The sequence below is a fragment of the Homalodisca vitripennis genome, chromosome 1 (assembly GCF_021130785.1).
Source record: "Homalodisca vitripennis isolate AUS2020 chromosome 1, UT_GWSS_2.1, whole genome shotgun sequence".
NCBI classification, from domain to species: Eukaryota; Metazoa; Arthropoda; class Insecta; order Hemiptera; family Cicadellidae; genus Homalodisca; species Homalodisca vitripennis.
The window spans coordinates 233,890,730-233,910,871 of NC_060207.1; the positions used below are offsets into that span (position 1 = coordinate 233,890,730).

General features: G+C 34.8%; 1 protein-coding gene across 4 annotated transcripts in view; it reads right to left on the reverse strand.

The window, feature by feature from the left end:
• LOC124353147 (exportin-7) overlaps nt 1-20,142 on the reverse strand; it is an 83,606-nt gene that overhangs the window by 39,499 nt on the left and 23,965 nt on the right. For all 4 annotated transcript variants that reach the window (XM_046803011.1, XM_046803009.1, XM_046803010.1 and 1 more), the window contains exons 5-9: nt 9,448-9,648; nt 7,077-7,343; nt 3,448-3,620; nt 2,292-2,485; nt 719-824 (exon numbers count right to left, since the gene is read on the reverse strand). In XM_046803011.1, the coding sequence (XP_046658967.1) occupies nt 719-824; nt 2,292-2,485; nt 3,448-3,620; nt 7,077-7,343; nt 9,448-9,648 (941 nt within the window). The remainder of the gene's footprint in view (nt 1-718; nt 825-2,291; nt 2,486-3,447; nt 3,621-7,076; nt 7,344-9,447; nt 9,649-20,142) is intronic.

Below are 20,142 nucleotides of genomic sequence, written 5' to 3' on the forward strand. Positions count from 1 at the left end.
GTACGTATGGCAAGTCCAAAACACATACTTTTTTGTTTAAAATTTGATAGAAATATAACCTGCAATGAACATGTAAATCGCGTTGTTAACAAAATGCCCTTAGAATTCTTTGCTCTCAAACAATTGTCCTATTTTTGCAGTCTGAACAAAATAAAATCAGCATTTTTTGTACTGGTTCGTTCACATCTTGCTTATAGAATTGCCATTTACAAGATTACATCTAACTTTTTGTCCAGACTTGGGGCATCGTCAGTACACGAAAAAAATTTCCAAGACCTAAATTCCTACATTCTTGTTTTCCATTTGGATGACACCGAAGAAAATCTCTGTAGCGACCATACACTTGTCCCTATCAAGTAGTTCAGAGAGATAAAAAGACCATCACCATCATAAAGAATGGACGTAAACCGTTTATATTTGTTGACCCAACAAACACACTAGTTACAACTTGGTATACATTTTTATTACTAGGACATACAAAAAAAGATCTAAAATTGAATTTACGTACCTATGAATAGCCTTTGAAACAAGTTTATATGTCAAAGAATATTAAAACATAGGAGAACTCTAAACTTTTAAAAATAAAGAAAAAAGTACTATAAAATGGGCAGTTAATCAATAAAAACGTTCAAAGAACAGCACTCTATTTCTACAACAATTTTCCGAGTTTTATTTATATATCAGATCATAAAATGTTACGTTTGAAGCCGAGACTTACCGACAGACCAGTTCACCATCCATCGCGTCATGCTCATCATTGCTGTTAAAAGAGACACGACCTCCGATAGCAGACCCAATAATGTAGACAAGCCATGTCAGTCGACCTGTTGACAATTACAACATAAGGAAATTAACATTTTACAGTGATATAAAACTAGTATTTTTAATATATTATATTATTTATAGTTTAGTTGTATGATGCCTTTATAGATAACAACGAATGCTCACAATCCTTTTTGTAACTGAGAAGGTGAATTTATTGTTATCCTTCCTAATCTATGATATTAATCCTAGAAGTTGCATGTACAGTATATGCGGAATTTGTACTTTTGATGTCTATTGCCATTTCACTGCATAGTTGCAATGCTTACTAGTGTTCGAGAGTGACTGTCTATTAATCCACAGTATTTAGTACATTCATTTCATTGCGTAAATGTGAACACATAAACACATTTCAGTGGATAACCAACCTCTTTGTCTGGAGAAGGGAAAAATTGATATTGTTGCATGTTTAAGAATTTGCATAAAAGTGTGTGTGTGTTTGTATATACAGGTGTCTCATAAGTCAATGATACTAATTCATGACATGATAGGTCAGCTATTAGACAGTCCAAATAACAAAACACAGTCTTGCAAAAGTTGCTATTCAAGATTTCATGTATTACTGCAACAAGTTAGAAGTTTTTTTTTATATTTTTTTCTTTAAATTTAAGTCGCAATGTTATGAAATCAGGTAAAAAATAGGTTAAAACCATTACTGATGTCTCATTAAAGTAAAATAATTTCATTTTAAGGTATGTTTTGTAGGCTACTTCATTTTGTAAAATGTACTGAAATTACATTGGAGGTGTTACCAACCTCGGTCACTGGCAGGCTTGGACTTAATTTTTACTGTGAAAATTACTGAAATTACAACTAAGTCAACATTGTGCAGCTTGACTAATATGAGACAGGACTAAAAATCACTTGACATTTTTTGTAAATCACTTTTAGTAGTGATTTTCGTTAGATTCAAGCTAATTCTTTAGTTTTGGTCACTATCAAGCATCAAAAACTGGTCAGCTATTTTAAATTTTTTTGAGGGGGTGAAAATTTAAAAATTTCTTAATTTAGGACATTTCTGGTGATTAAGCCACCTGCGTGCCAAATTTATGGCACTTCAAGAAATATGTTAAAATTTGTATACATCATTGAGTTAGTGTTTTCACAAGCAGCTGATTTCAATACAATACTACCCTTCATTGTGGGGGTTAAGCCACCAGTCCCCATTAGGACAGCCGACTCTTGGTAAATATGATTAAATGCAAATTTTTAATCATATCTTGATTATTTTAAGTCCCAAAACCACCTCCATTTCAGAATTGTTATGGCCAAAATCAAATTTTGTGGATCGAAGAACCACCAAATATCAAACAATGTAATATTTTGTTGACATTTTTCGTTTTCGTGGAAAGCAATTTTTAATCTTTTGTAACAAGAAATAAGGCCTTTTACGTCTTTTCACAGAAACAAAATAAACACAAACGACCACTCTTTTAACGAATCGTAAGTATGGAATGTTTTGTCGTTACCTTCTTGTATGTTTATGTCCAGTTGGGGAGGAGCAGGGGAAGACATGAGCTCCTGGTACACGCGAGCAGCCTGATCAAACAGCTGGACCAGCAGAGTGCAAGTCTTCTGGTACTCGCAGCGACCAATCACAGACAGTTGCTCGAGCTGCTGCTGTATCATTCCCAGGTCGTCCAGCGGATCCTCCAACGACTCCCTACAACAACATTCAGGTGTATAGATGGAAAACGAGGTTAGACCGAGTGAAATAAGCTATTAATAAACAATGTTGCAATAAAATAATCATAACCGAACACCTTTTTTATACTGAGTTAAACACCCAATTCCTGTATATGTCAGGTGATTTCCATTAGAGAAATTGACTTGCCTCAAACAAAAGACAAAATCTGGTCAGCATTGTCCACGGTTTAGTGGTAGCAATGCTTCATACTCAGCAAGTTTCGTGGCATTAACATCTCAAGGTAACGATCCACACTTCAATTACAACAGCAAAAAGAAAAACAAGTGAAAAATCAAAAATAAAACAAGAAATATGCATCATAAATTATATCATAAAATTTAAAATTATTTTCAAAACTTGTATCTAAAGAGACATACAGGGTGTTAAACTTAAAAGAGATCCCATTGCTCATTAGGTTGTAGACATTTTTTTAATGCATGTATTTGTGTGAAATGCTTTCATTAGAGGAAACATTGTCATTTTAAATCCAGTGTATTTTACAGATGAAGCTTGGATCCAGTTTGGAGGTTATGTTAATAACCAAAACTACTGGACCTGGGGTACTGACACATGCACATTTTCATCGAGATTCCTCTAAACCCAAAAAAAATAGGGGTATGGTGTGTGGTATCAAGGTGTAGAATAACAGGATCTTTGTTTTTTGCAACAAAATTTATATAATATTATCCAAGGATAACAAAATGAAATGAGACCTTAGAAATAATCAAGAAGAAACATAAATTCAACTAACACAATTTCATAAAATATAATTCAAATGTTCTGAGCTTGTCATAGGGAGATTTAGAAGAAAAACTGTGTACAGACAGTTTGAAGAGGACATAACTAATTAATATTTAATCAAAATTCTATGGATTGTTATGTGATTGTTATATTACAATTAATTGAATCAGCAATATTAAACACACACTTTCACCCACCTGACAACAACGGCAACACATTCCAGTCGAGATGTTATGTAGGCATTGGTGACCTCGGGCGTGTAAGTTTCCAACAGGTGGGGCTCAGTGGCCTTGACATAAGGAACAGATGCCACCATCCGTTGCCACAGGCTCAGCAGGTAGTGCACACTGTTCGGTGCAAACTGCCACATCTGCAACCGTACAGTCAACCACTGTATGAGTGCTAGTAACAACTGTAGATATAAGGAACAGATGCCACCATCCGCTGCCACAGGCTCAGCAGGTAGTGCACACTATTCGGTGCAAACTGCCACATCTGCAACCGTACAGTCAACCACTGAATGAGTGCTAGTAACAACTGTAGGATATAAGGAACAAATGCCACCATCCACTGCCACAGGCTCAGCAGGTAGTGCACACTGTTCGGTGCAAACTGCCACATCTGCAACCGTACAGTCAACCACTGTATGAGTGCTAGTAACAACTATAGATATAAGGAACAAATGCCACCATCCGCTGCCACAGGCTCAGCAGGTAGTGCACACTGTTCGGTGCAAACTGCCACATCTGCAACCGTACAGTCAACCACTGTATGAGTGCTAGTAACAACTGTAGATATAAGGAACAAATGCCACCATCCGCTGCCACAGGCTCAGCAGGTAGTGCACACTGTTCGGTGCAAACTGCCACATCTGCAACCGTACAGTCAACCACTGTATGAGTGCTAGTAACAACTGTAGATATAAGGAACAGATGCCACCATCCGCTGCCACAGGCTCAGCAGGTAGTGCACACTGTTCGGTGCAAACTGCCACATCTGCAACCGTACAGTCAACCACTGTATGAGTGCTAGTAACAACTGTAGATATAAGGAACAAATGCCACCATCCGCTGCCACAGGCTCAGCAGGTAGTGCACACTGTTCGGTGCAAACTGCCACATCTGCAACCGTACAGTCAACCACTGTATGAGTGCTAGTAACAACTGTAGATATAAGGAACAGATGCCACCATCCGCTGCCACAGGCTCAGCAGGTAGTGCACACTGTTCGGTGCAAACTGCCACATCTGCAACCGTACAGTCAACCACTGTATGAGTGCTAGTAACAACTGTAGATATAAGGAACAGATGCCACCATCCGCTGCCACAGGCTCAGCAGGTAGTGCACACTGTTCGGTGCAAACTGCCACATCTGCAACCGTACAGTCAACCACTGTATGAGTGCTAGTAACAACTGTAGATATAAGGAACAGATGCCACCATCCGCTGCCACAGGCTCAGCAGGTAGTGCACACTGTTCGGTGCAAACTGCCACATCTGCAACCGTACAGTCAACCACTGTATGAGTGCTAGTAACAACTGTAGATATAAGGAACAGATGCCACCATCCGCTGCCACAGGCTCAGCAGGTAGTGCACACTGTTCGGTGCAAACTGCCACATCTGCAACCGTACAGTCAACCACTGTATGAGTGCTAGTAACAACTGTAGATATAAGGAACAGATGCCACCATCCGCTGCCACAGGCTCAGCAGGTAGTGCACACTGTTCGGTGCAAACTGCCACATCTGCAACCGTACAGTCAACCACTGTATGAGTGCTAGTAACAACTGTAGATATAAGGAACAAATGCCACCATCCGCTGCCACAGGCTCAGCAGGTAGTGCACACTGTTCGGTGCAAACTGCCACATCTGCAACCGTACAGTCAACCACTGTATGAGTGCTAGTAACAACTGTAGATATAAGGAACAAATGCCACCATCCGCTGCCACAGGCTCAGCAGGTAGTGCACACTGTTCGGTGCAAACTGCCACATCTGCAACCGTACAGTCAACCACTGTATGAGTGCTAGTAACAACTGTAGATATAAGGAACAGATGCCACCATCCGCTGCCACAGGCTCAGCAGGTAGTGCACACTGTTCGGTGCAAACTGCCACATCTGCAACCGTACAGTCAACCACTGTATGAGTGCTAGTAACAACTGTAGATATAAGGAACAGATGCCACCATCCGCTGCCACAGGCTCAGCAGGTAGTGCACACTGTTCGGTGCAAACTGCCACATCTGCAACCGTACAGTCAACCACTGTATGAGTGCTAGTAACAACTGTAGATATAAGGAACAGATGCCACCATCCGCTGCCACAGGCTCAGCAGGTAGTGCACACTGTTCGGTGCAAACTGCCACATCTGCAACCGTACAGTCAACCACTGTATGAGTGCTAGTAACAACTGTAGATATAAGGAACAGATGCCACCATCCGCTGCCACAGGCTCAGCAGGTAGTGCACACTATTCGGTGCAAACTGCCACATCTGCAACCGTACAGTCAACCACTGTGAATGAGTGCTAGTAACAACTGTAGGATATAAGGAACAAATGCCACCATCCGCTGCCACAGGCTCAGCAGGTAGTGCACACTGTTCGGTGCAAACTGCCACATCTGCAACCGTACAGTCAACCACTGTATGAGTGCTAGTAACAACTATAGATATAAGGAACAAATGCCACCATCCGCTGCCACAGGCTCAGCAGGTAGTGCACACTGTTCGGTGCAAACTGCCACATCTGCAACCGTACAGTCAACCACTGTATGAGTGCTAGTAACAACTGTAGATATAAGGAACAAATGCCACCATCCGCTGCCACAGGCTCAGCAGGTAGTGCACACTGTTCGGTGCAAACTGCCACATCCGCAACCGTACAGTCAACCACTGTCAACAGATGCCACCGTCCTCTGCCACAATATTTCCTTATTAAGATACCGTATTATAAGGTAATTCTAGGACCTGCAGACACAGAAATCCTTGGAAATATGACATTGGTTGTGTCTCCAATCAGAGACAGTAACACAGCAGTTTTTAAACAATGCGTCGCCTATCAGAGACGGCAGCTCACTATCAGATACTGATTGAAAACAGTCGCAAAAAGTTTTTGTTATTTTAAAATTTTCATTTTGCTAAATTAAATCCTCATATTATTTTCATTTACACTATTTGGATCATAACTCACTCCACCCTCTCAATATTTTTAGGGGGTTATGCCACTTCTTCATCACACAGTTTTAAATCCCTGACAAACAAAAGACTTTATAAATTCGTTATCCGAAATTGTACTTGGTCCCGCCATTCCAAAACACATTTAGTAGCCTATAATGTAACATTTATTTAACAAATGCACTGCACAATTACTGAAAATGAAGCTATTTAGCTCCCAACTCATATATAATAATATAAGGTTACTAACAATACGCTACAAAAAGATCAACGATCCAGCTCAAATCGTGGAGGAAAACAAAGCGTATATTGCAACAATGGCCGAAGGTCTCCGATTGGAGACGTTAGCATTGAATGTGTTAGGGGCTGTTGTAGAGGTCCCTTAAGCGTCTCCAGTTTGAGGTTCTTGGTCCCAGTTCTGTAGTGCAAGAGAGTCCTGTAGGCTTTATAAAAGATAGGGTTCGATATTTGAGATTTCACACAATGACCAAATCGACATTTGGGGACATCTCTGTATCCAGGTAAGGGTGAAGTTACCGAAAGCGAAGCTGCAAGAGGAACACCAATCTTCATTAAGATTGTTGCAGAATGCCATCACAGCCATTCAGATAAATAAAATAAGTACTAAAGTACAGCTAGTGTAACTTACCTGTAAACTCTCGACAGTAAACTTTGCAATGAGTTGGATGGCCTCAGGGTAGTTGTCCACCATGACCAGCTCACCCAACTGGTAGTTACTCTTGAGTCTGGCCAGAAGACGACAGAACTCGTGGTAGTTGCTGGGGTCGCTGAGTCCTTGCGGGTTCTGCAGAATGTGCTTCACTCCGTTGACTAGATGTGTAAGGAACTTGGCACGCTCTGTGTTGCTGAACAGTGACCGGCGCACTGATGCGATTTGCACCAGGCAGGACAGTGCCTACACCACCACAATTCCAATAAGAATAAAACACAAGATAGGTTATGCACTCAAGTACAACATTATTTGTGCACTCGAGTGCGTGAATTCTTTTCTCTCTCAATCTTAAAATAAGATGCCAATAATAACAAATACTAATGTTCAAGTGATGATATTAATTTCAACCGTCACAATTTACTTGCTCACACAATGATAACAGGAATGGACCAATTCTGGATCTCCATTCTGAAACAGTTGATTCTAAGTGCTCTTTTACTCAATTTCAATTCTTCACAATCAATTCAATTTCAGTACTTTTAATTTTTAGAAACAAATTTGTTGAAATAGATTGGTTTCAGTTTCACCTGTTCTCAGTATTAAGTATAAAGAGCTTAAAATATTTTGATCGAAATAAAATACAATAACTGGACATTATTATGACCATTAGGCAATAAAATTGTGAATGTGGAATATAAATAATCAGAGTGCCATATTTATATGAGAACAAATTATCAAAGCAGCATATCATATGGAATTTGATGTACATTTTATACCAGTACAGTCTCAATTATCTAAGAAATTTGTTGTATCTTCAGATATGAAAACTCATATAATTCGGTAAAAGTTAATTTAAGGTTACAAATAACAAAGTCTCAGAGAAGACAACACCATTTTAATGTGAATGGTGAGTTTAGCTCCAGTTCATTTAGTGTATTCCTCTTAGTGTAGCATCTGGAATCTGATACCATCATAGATTTGACTTCTGGAATCTGGAGTCGATGTTTGTCTGATGTCGAAACGATGCAGAGTTCATTCTGAGCTTCTTCGTTGTTGACTTTTTTTAGATTTTTTCAAACGAACATGACTCCAGATTTCAGGAGTTGCATAAACTCGACGTTCACACTGAATTAATCTTTCCTACCATAGCTGTATAATACAGTTTTAGTTTTCTATGCTACACTGAGGTAGATTTAACGCCTCGACAGTTAGATGTGTCAACATGTAGTGCCAGATTTACTAGTGCAAGTCATTCTATCTGGCACCAGGCTTCGGTGGATCCAGTTTAAATGCTTATTACTTGTGTACACATAAACTGTGTACAGTTCCTATTTCACTTCTAATTTTTTTAGTACAAGGTACAATTAAAAATACTACTTATTTAGTAAAACATACATCTGTAATACTTTTGCTAACAAATGATAGGATAATATTTAAAACTTCCTTTTTTATTGAATAATAAAGTCTGTTTTGTCTATCTGAAGTTTTTTATAAGTTTATTAAAAAATAGTTTTACAAAATGTCTCACAATTATTTACTCATAGACATGTTTGCTATTATTTGATTATCTCAATTTACACTAAAATACTTTTTTTATAACTAGGGAACCCAACAGTTACAATGGTACAACAAAACTTTATAGCAATAACTATACAGTGTTATTTTTTTCTTTCTACAGGAAATTTTCAAAAGATAACCAAATTCTTCATGTCATGCTGTAAAAATCACATATAACAAGTATACTTTTGAATAAAAAAATATCTCAAAGCAGTTGAGTTCCAGAGATGCTTCAAATAATGAGAAAAAAGATTTGACAAATGCATAAAATCTAATACTTTGAAGGTTAATGAAGGAATTCTTAACAAATTTAATAAATAAAGTATTTATACAAAAAATATGGTTTTTATTATGATCCCTCTTCACGCCCCACTTATGGTTTTTTAAATACAAAAATTATGTTTATATAATATACACCCTATGTCACCTAAAAGTGGACTATCTGCAGTAGTTAGAAACTATTCTACTAAAAAGAACCTACTGTTGATTCAAATCATAAGTCTGATAAAAGATTAAAGTAAAATTCTGTAATTGTTACTCTTATTTTTCAATTATATCTTAATTTAAGAAACTCATCCCAAAATGAATTATATATAGGACTTCAAGCACGTATAGACTAAATAATTTCTTCAGGTATACCGACGAGACCACGAATTAATTTATGTTTTTTAAAGTTCAAATGTTAAACGTTTCTTAAAGTAATTTCTACGTACAAGTTACGTATTCTCTAAATAATGTTCATAAAACCTTTTAATATTTGTAATCTCCATGTTTTGATGCTTTTACTGACCAGAGGGGAGAGTGTGCTGGGCAGGGAGTGGTAGAGGTCAAAGAACAGTTTGAGGGTCGAGTAATCGAGGAAGACCGGCCTCCAGCTGGTGGGTATCTGTACAGTGCAGAGATCATCCGAGGACTCGTCCGTTGATGTGCCGATAAAATCAAACGTAAGACAGTTGTAAGCCAGCCGGAGCAGTTGGGTCATTAGACCATGCTGCAACATTTATGCAAAAACATAAACATTTGAATAAAACTACTAATAAATTTAAGTACAATAAGACTACTTAAATCTTAGGATCTGAGTAGGCAATTCTGAATTAGGATCGATCATCTGAAAGTTTAATAACAATTTTAGTGTTCTTGAAGGAAACTGGATTTTTCTGTACATTTGCCATCGTTCATTGATACAAAAAAACAGTAACACTATGTTTTGAGATCTGCAATCTTATCTATTCTTCAGGATTCTCTTTCTAATTCATAGGTGGTTGTTTAGCAGATGCAGACCTATTGTGACCTATATTCTGTAGTTCAGTTTTAGATAGTGTTGTGTTTTGTTTTTATTAAGTGCATGTTTTAGCGTTAGTGAAATTGACACACAACATGGTGGTTGTGATTCCTGACTTATGCGTGTCACATGCTCAGGTATGATATGTTCATTTTAACCTAGATTTTAATTATGCGTTAGGTTAATTTTTACCTGAAGAAGAGATTAGATTGCAGATCTCAAAACAGTGTTACTGATTTTTTTTTGTATCACTGAACGATGGTAAATGTACAGAAAAATCCTGTTTCCTTTAAAATCCTTAAAAAAATCGTCAAAATCAAACTTTAAACAAATTGTTGTTTTTGTATGAACACATATAAACTTTGTGATAAGCTTTAAAAAGATAAACAGGGTTCTAAATGGTTTCATAAAATCACAATTACTTTACCTATTTTTCCCAATATCCTAGGCTTTTCAAAATAAACACATATTTCCAAATTAATCTTAGAAAATTAAAAGATATTGTAGATTCAGGCAGATTTATTTTATAGTTCCTAAGACCTGGAATTTTGAAACTTTTAAGTGCTGGATCATATGGCTCCTAAAGAATTTTTAGTGGTATCACACTACCGCTGGAACATTGTCTGGAAGCCCGAAGCCTAATCTGACTATTACTATCACCCATTTATAACTACACCTAGACATTAGAAACTTCAAAATTTTAAGATTAGATTAGTATGATTAACATTGATGATAAAACTATTTTAAATCGCTAAATTACATACAATTTTGTGGAAAATTTAAAGATTTTTTTAATTGAAAACTGTTACTATGGTGTACGAGAATATTTTAATGATTTAAAAAAAAATTCTAACTAAGCTAGTTATTCTAGTTTTGGCTGGTATTAGTTTTAATTATAATGTTAGTACTTTATATTTTGACAATGGACCAGTTTGTGTTACACTGTTTTAAACCTGTCAAATGTTTGAGCAATAAAAATCTTTTTACTTTATCTTTTATACAGTATATTATTGACCTCTGACTCTGGGAAAGCTGGCCAAAATCTGTATCTGGTTAAATTAAACCTTTTGAAGCTTTTGGTCTCAAACTCTGGACTTTTGGACCTTCAAGCCTTGTGGAGCTTCCTGAATCACCTCCAAAAGCCCCCAACCTTTCGGATATCAAGAACTATGGGAGCAACTGATCTCTTGAAGCATTCATTCGGCCACTTGAGTGCTCTTGCCTTCAGAACAACTGACTTCTGGAAGCTATCATCTTCTGGGATATCCAGGATTGTTGGAGCATCTGAACTCTTGAAGCTTTCATTCAGCCTCTGACTTATCCTGCCTTCAGAAACACCTGGCTTCTGGAAGTTACTACTTTCTGGGATATCCAGAACTGTTGGAGCTTTTTTTCTCTTGAAGCATTCATTCAACCTCTAAATGCTCCTGCCTTCAGAAACACCTGACTTCTGGAAGCTACCATCTTCTGGGATATCAAGGACTGTGGGATCTTTTGACATCTTGAGATTTCAGCCTTGAGTACTCCTGCCTTCAGAAACAACTAGCTTCTGGAAACTAGCAAATTCTATTTTTTCGCACAACGCCTCTTCTGACCTGGATGGCAAAAATGGAGACACTAATTGGCAAGAATGTTGTATTGACAAATTCCATGTACAGACTATACTTGACAATTCCCATTTCATGATATGTACAATGTGATCAATGGCAACAAGGGTTATGAATTATGAATAGTCATATGCTTCTGAGATCAGTAGCTTTTATTGCTAGGTCAAGTGTCTCTATTCACACCATATACTGTACACTCATTTAAAATCCATTCTATAGTTGTACGGGTAGATTTTGGTTAAATTTCAAGCATTTATAAGAGACGCTGCGTAGATATCCTTGAAATATGTATGGTCTTTTTATTAAATTAAATACTTTACTGCCAATGATCTTCAATATGAAATAAGCATAGTCAAGTACAATTTTCATTTGAGTAACAGTAAACAATACAACACTCTGTTTCCTTAGCTTAACACTGGGTGCATCCTAGGTTACAGTGGTGTAACTAGCGCTTGGGGGTGGATGAATCTAATTAAAAAGCACATCACATCACGGGGTTTAAAAAATATGAATAAATCTAAATTTAAATAAATTATATTGGCCTAATTGAAAAGGAAATATTTCACTTATTATTTCAAACAGTTGATTTGCTTTTATACCTATATTATGACACCTTTTAAATCTTTGGGTGGGAGGGGGTTCTACTCCCCCCCTTAATTACGCCAATGATAGGTTACCATTCATTCTAGAGAATGTTCATGGCAATTTTGGTTCAATATCATCATTTTGTTGGATATCTGCAAGATACCCAGAGTACATTCCTATTTAAAGGGTAGACTGCAGTTTGTGGAACTGAGCCTTGTAAATAATTATAATCAGTCAGTTTCTATTCAATCAAAATTGAATTTCAAAGGGGTTGATTTTAGGGTCTTCATCGTTCCTTTATTATTTTAAGAGATTGTATGTGTAAGACATATGTATTATTAGTAAAATAAAATTCATAGAATAGATGTACAGATAGTTGCTGGAAAGGAAGTCTCGTATTGCAATTCGAGACAAACATCCTCCGGATGTAAGTAGATACGCACATCCGCCCAGACGCCGATGGTGAACAAACAGGAAATGCTTATTTGTAAAAACCGTGCGACAATGTAAGGGACAGCCATGCTGATATGGAAAATTGTTACTCACCAATTATGATGGAGAGATTTGGCAGAGGCGTGGTCAATGAGCTGGCGGGAGAAGAACATCAAAACTGAAGAACAAGGAGGAGAGGTGGAAGTGGAGGCCGGGAATTCGAAAAGTGAAGTTCGGGAGTGTTTGTGTTCGTGTGTGCGGAAAAAAATATCTCTAGCCGTAATAAGTGTGATGTGAAATAAAATGTAAGTAATTTAAGAACTTAGTATATTTTAGGGTTCATTAATCATTTTCAATTCCATATCTATTTAAATGTTCACAATTTCGAAAATATAAATTCATGTAAATGTTTAGCTATTTTAAAGAAAGTTTCTCATGTTAGTCCATGAACTCATTATTATTGCAACACTACAAAATTACTAGTAAATGTTATAATTTCATTAAATTGATTAATTGATTGCGTCAATCGACATATTAAGCACAAAACTTAATGTCTTAATACTTTGAAGACATATTTAATATTAAATTATTCATTACAATTTATTTTGAATTTAATTCATTATAACATTTACTAGTAATTTTGTAGTGTTGCAATAATAATGAGTTCATGGACTAACATGAGAAACTTTCTTTAAAATAGCTAAACATTTACATGAATTTATATTTTCGAAATTGTGAACATTTAAATAGATATGGAATTGAAAATGATTAATGAACCCTAAAATATACTAAGTTCTTAAATTACTTACATTTTATTTCACATCACACTTATTACGCCTAGAGATATTTTTCCGCACACGAACACAAACACTCCCGAACTTCACTTTTCGAATTCCCGGCCTCCACTTCCACCTCTCCTCCTTGTTCTTCAGTTTTGATGTTCTTCTCCCGCCAGCTCATTGACCACGCCTCTGCCAAATCTCTCCATCATAATTGGTGAGTAACAATTTTCCATATCAGCATGGCTGTCCCTTACATTGTCGCACGGTTTTTACAAATAAGCATTTCCTGTTTGTTCACCATCGGCGTCTGGGCGGATGTGCGTATCTACTTACATCCGGAGGATGTTTGTCTCGAATTGCAATACGAGACTTCCTTTCCAGCAACTATCTGTACATCTATTCTATGAATTTTATTTTACTAATAATACATATGTCTTACATATGGAATAATACCTGATTATTCTTTTGATAAAATGCATATTTGTCTGTATTAAGATGATGGTAGGGAAATTTTATTAATGAATATAAACCCTTACAGTTCAAAATTTAGGTAAATTTTTTCTTTCGTCACAATTTTTATCCAAAACTAATTTTATCCAATTCCCCCGAAATATAATACCTCAAAGAAATCAATGGATATAGATTTAGAAAGGTGAATTAAATTAGAAGACGTAAATAAAAAAAATGTTGGGGTTTAATTTTATGTAATATATTGAGAGGGGCTCACCATGTCGTGAAAGTGTAGCAAAAAAGTTTCTTCCGGCCTTGGTGTTTTAAATTTTTAATTTTAAAATATATGCAGTTTACAAACCTTAAAAATGGTTTATTTAGCGTACATTCAGTCGTATGTATCTTTTGGAATTAATATTTATAGAGACACCTCTAACCACATAGATTACTTTACAAACAAGTGCCATATGAACTATACAAAAGTTTAGTTGGTAACAATCTGTAAAGAACATCACAACATAATGACTATCTATAGTTTTCATATTTATTACTACATTCTTCACATGGAGCAGAATTCCAGTTCTGCCTCCGTCTTGGGAGCCAATAATACATGTGTGACAAGGCGCTCATGTAACATTTCCTTACCGGCTCACAATTCTTTTAACAATTAATATTGGAAGTAAATTTACAAACTCATTTCCAAATCTTATACCAAATTAGGCAAATTGTTAAAAATTCACAAAGTTTCTTTATATGAGGGTCATTTTTATATAAGAACTGTTGCAATGTATCAAGGGAAACTTTATATATGAACTTAAATTGTAACAAAAACTAAATTATGAACAGGTATTCACTCCTCTATATAGTGACCATGAACATTGACACATTGTTCAAGTCGTGGCACCAGCTTTTGGATCCCATCATCAAAAACTCTGCCTCCTGAATGTTAAAAACCAGTTAACAAAAACAATTTATACAGCCTTTAAGAACTTATCAGAATTCAAAAATCTATACTGGATATAACAAATGCATTAAACTGTCAAAAATGTACAAGACTAATTTATACTTTAATAAACGCATATTGTCATACATATAAATAAAATATTTATACATTACAGGGATTTTAACCCTTTGCATGCCACCAATAAATAAATCTTATAACACCAAGACAAGTAAAAAATGTTTTTTTTCTTTAAGTTCAAAGCTAATATGTATTATAACTAAATTATAAAAGGTAAAATCAAAAAAGAATATAACAGGGAATTTTACTTAAAACTAGCAAATTTATTAATAAAAATTAAAAAAAAACTATTTACAAAACTGTTTTCTAAAAGACTTCTACTATTACAATTAAATACACCTTGTTGCATTATAAAACAAGATAAATATTTCAAACTTATAACAAAACTACCACGTGAAGAATAATAATGAGATATGTAGTAAACACACACTCGAGAGAAAGCAGTAATACACGCCACGGATATGTTTGGTTATGGCTCTGTAGGAGACTCAGAACTGATGAGCAGGTGATCGGAGTTAGACAAAGGGCACTCCCCTCCCCCTGCCGCAGAGTGAAGGAAGGTCGTTTATAAATACTTCCTTCGCAACTGTGATAACCACAGAGCATTCACCGGGCAATTTCGAAGGCCTTTTGTGAACTTAAAAACTTTCCAAGAGATATAATATCGGATGTAACTATATTTGGCGTTTTGGTCGAAGCCAACCATTCTAATATATCCGTCTACAGCATGGGAAGAGTTAATGATTTTTCAATCTGCCAAGGATGACAGAAATTCTCCAAAGCTGTACTGGCACCACCTAAAAATTCCTTTTTAACTTTCTTCCCAAAAGAACTTAAATTATTTTGAAGCTTAATGTCCTCTGGGTGAAACTTGCAATCCTTAGATGGTTAATAGTTATCAAAAAATTAAGTTTTATGTTTGGAAACAATGTTGGTGTAGACACACAGAGAGCCTGCTAAAAATGTTTAAATGTTACAGGAAGTCAATAATCTGTCGGTATAGTTAGTTATCACTATAATCTAGTTTTAATACCTGTAGTTTTCATGATAACTTGTACAACATGAAATGAATGTCTATTAGTATTAAACTAATATTAAAATTTACTTGAGTAAACTGTATTACAAAGCATTTTGAGCAATGAATTGCTCACACTTCAGTCAAGACCCTTCAAATAAGGGCTAATGCTTTGTAAATATTTCTGGGCTCTATATTTCTGTTTTCCTAACAAGGGACTTTTAAGGTGGGCAATATAGATATGAGACCCTGAAAATACTTGGTACGAAGAAGGTGATGCTAATAATTTTAGTAATCCCTTTTAACGAGTTACTGTGTTAAAGCTCATGATGACAGAGGGTTCTAATAGGTGATAACAGGGGTAGGAATCTAAACCATATATTTTTTTAGAACTGAGTTAGAACTCAAGTCTTTAACTGATGGCTTCGAAATCTGGACTCTTCTTGGAGATATTTTGGCCCCAATTCAATCACTGAGCAACCCAAATGAAGGTGTCAATTACATTTGTATTGATATACATTTTTCAAAGTGTTTAATTTAAAATTTATAAAGATGTAACATAATAATTGTAATATTTCCAGGCCATAAGTACTTTCAGAAATGAATGCATAGTATCTCAAAATCCTTAATAAATAGTGTATATATATATATATATATATATACACATATATATATATACATATATATATATATATATATATATATATAAGCTTTTATTTTAAATGACAATTAGTTTATAGTAGATTTTAAACTTGCAATTTTTTTAATGCTGCAATGTACTGTACAACAAACCTGTACTTTATTTACAATTTTTGTGACAAAATCCATAAAAATGTTGTTGGCTATTTAATGCAATGTGTAAAGTTGTAATGGAATTGTACAGTGTTACAATAAATATTGCTGATAATATCAATGCGACTGAAATACTGCATGAATAACATATCGTTACAATACAATGCAATAATTCGCTAGTGTTCCTTTTTAACTCATTCCCTACCATTTCAAATTCAAATATTTTTACCCTTGGGTGCTGAATAAATTTTTTATTTTGCAGTGGAAATCATTGTGTGGATTCTTAGGGTCAATTAAAAATATTAAACTACCATATAACATGATAAAATTGTATTTTAGTATCTTATATTTTAAGTATTTATTTGCCTAGCAACAATCGTGTTTATGACAGATCTACCACTAAAAATAAAATTATGTGGATCATTAGCTAGCCTTGGCCATTCCCAAGTTTGAAGTTTAAACCTTGTCACAAATTTTCTTCAATTTCTTCCTCAGAGTTGCCATCACTCACTTCATTTTTATTTTTATTGAGATGTTTTCCACACAAAGTTACTAAAACTTTCAGAAAAGAACGACATCATTTTACCACGTAATTTCAGACGGCAACTAATCAAAACAATCAACAGATATGACACAATTCATTTCAAGAGAGTCGACTACCTTCAAAATTGAACATGTTATATTTTAACAAACCATTGATACAATAGTATAAACAAATGCCAAAATAATCGAAATCGGGAATATTTTTCGACTCAAAAATTATGAAGCTTAGCGTGATGAGCAATGCCCATCATCGGTAGTTACGCCAGCACGAACTGATGACGGGCAATCTACGTCATTGGTAGCCAATGAGTCAAGATGTCTTAATCTTAATGAGTTATAAAACGCAGTTTATTGAAATGCGGATTAATTTATTTGCAACACAAGCGCTGGTCAGGGCATAAACTGCAACACTAATGTTTACATGGGAAGATAACCGTGTTTCAGCCCTAGACTACAGCTCAAATATTTTGATTATTTTTGGAAATGCCAACTTACCTTATCAACACTCCTACATCAACGTTTAAAATTGTTTTTATTGGAGTGTTGATTTCAATTAAATGCATTGACAATTTTAAGGATGACTGTACATTATTATTAATTGTATTCAAACAAACATAAAATTAATAAAATTACAAGAATATGTCATACATTAACATTTTTTTTTTTTAATATTTGATACCTATTCAGATTTTGGTTAATGGCTATCACCATTTGAAAATAAAGTAAAAGGTGCCAACATAAACTTGTAATGATTGATTTGTTGCCTTTTAGATACACAAATAATAAACAAACCACAACATATACATGAAGGATTAAATAAAAACGACTAGATAATCCCCATTGTCAATCAATATTATATAGGTATTGTGTGGTTATCTATAGTAATTCACAGATGGTATACTGACTAGTTTCGGAGTATAAAATGTAATATTTATCTGTATGCACATTTATGCTCAAATAGGTATTCTAAACAAGTTATTACAAACATTAGACTTTCAGTTCTGATTGCTTCATTTTTAGACACCTTAGTATACTGCAGATTTTGTTTCACTTTGGTCCAAATAATTATTCATTTAAGGCTCTCCTATAAAGATATTTCACAAAAATATGAATTTATCTTTGCAGTTTTCGGAAAACTGTATTCTTTGTTAGACAGCAATTTACGGATTCCAATAATTGAAACTTACTGTTCTATTTTTGTAACATATAATGATGGCAAGTGTTCAAAACAGTATTATCTTTTCAGATTATCCATCGTAAACAACAAACTTCCAAGAAAGAATTGTTCCTGTTGGGGAATTCCCCACTTTCTCCTCCCTGACTAGTTCATAAATAACTTATCTTGGAACCAACCAGTTCTGTTATCTCTTTCACATGAATGCAGTCTGGATTTTCAATAACCTAACTAAAAAACTAAATATGTTGCTACTTTAAATAATTTTAGAAAATATTGATTCACTTAGTATGAAGAAGCTGACACCTAAACATGCTCTATATTATATAATGTAATTTAAATATATGGTATTCATTAAATAACATTAGGTACCTAATATTTATAATACAAATGTGTTTCGTTATTGAAAAGAAACTTTTGATTAAATTTTTTGGAACACTCCACTAAATTGTACATGTCATTTTTCTCGTTATTTTAATTTGAAATAATTGAAATGCATTTATTTCAGCACGCACTGTCCATATAAATTATTTATCTCACGTGTAACTAGTATAATCACAGGTATCATTAACATGTTCAGATTGCACGTCTTAGAGACTTTGACAGCAGTAACAATTAATGGTGGCAGGCCTGCAGCACTAGGGACTTACCACAGATATTTTACAAAAATACAAAATTCCAATTAAAATTATTTTTATTAAAATTTTTAAATCCTTTGAAAACATTTTAAGAATTACTTATTAGAACTATACATCCATTCAAAGAATTCGAAATGATAATTTTCAAAATTTAATATATTTTCAATCTATTAATCAATTTTTATAATAAAACCAAACATGGAATAGGATAGACTAGGTGGAGGAAACTGAATAACCTTTAAAGGATTAACTTATATCTTGGATTAGTTATAATAATGCCATTCTGTATTTGTTCAAATTATTCCATAATGTACAAATAATGAATAAAGTGTATTTGAACTAAATTGTGTCCCATGACTTCCATAGTCAGCTAATGTGGCAGTTGTTCAATATTGATTTGGCCGTCAATGTCAATGTCAATTTTTTTTAAACTAATTAAACCATTTTTTTTTCTCTCTCTCTTAGGACAAGAAGCTTATAAATTGCACTTAGTCCTGTAAGAACCTTTGCGCTGCTTCCGGAGTGATAGGATATTCAGGATGGGTAAGGTTATGGAGTAGGGGCCGCCCCCTGTCAATTTAATACAACTAACTTTTAATTAGTTCTTTAACTTGAATGAAACCTATTGTGAAGTTCATAGCTCTGAGAAGGAATTCAACAAAACTTTAGTCAGATAGCATTTAAGTCTAGTTACTTATTATATTTCAATTATTTTATTATGTCACATGGCAGGTTATATATAAACCCTAGTTCCTATGTATATTGTTTTCCAAGACAATAATTATAAATTATTTAGTACTTATTAATATATATATGCGTATGTGGAATTAGCTCCATTTCACTTTCCACTTAGTGTAGCGTCTGAAATCTGACACTGTCACAGTCTGAACTCCTGAATCTGGATCCTGAGTCTGTCCATCTAAAGAGAATTTTAAGAAGTCGACGACTAGAATGTTCAAAACTTACTCTCTGGATTGTTTCAACATCAAAGACACTTAAACTACAAAAGAGCTCTGTCTGGTGGACGTAGTAGCTATCCAGTGTAATCTAGAGGTTTTCTCACATGTTTAATCAGGTGCATAATATAATAGTCATAATATTGTAATTGTGATTTTATAAGGAATTGAATTTATTTTTTATTCATTGCAAGTTTAATCACGATAA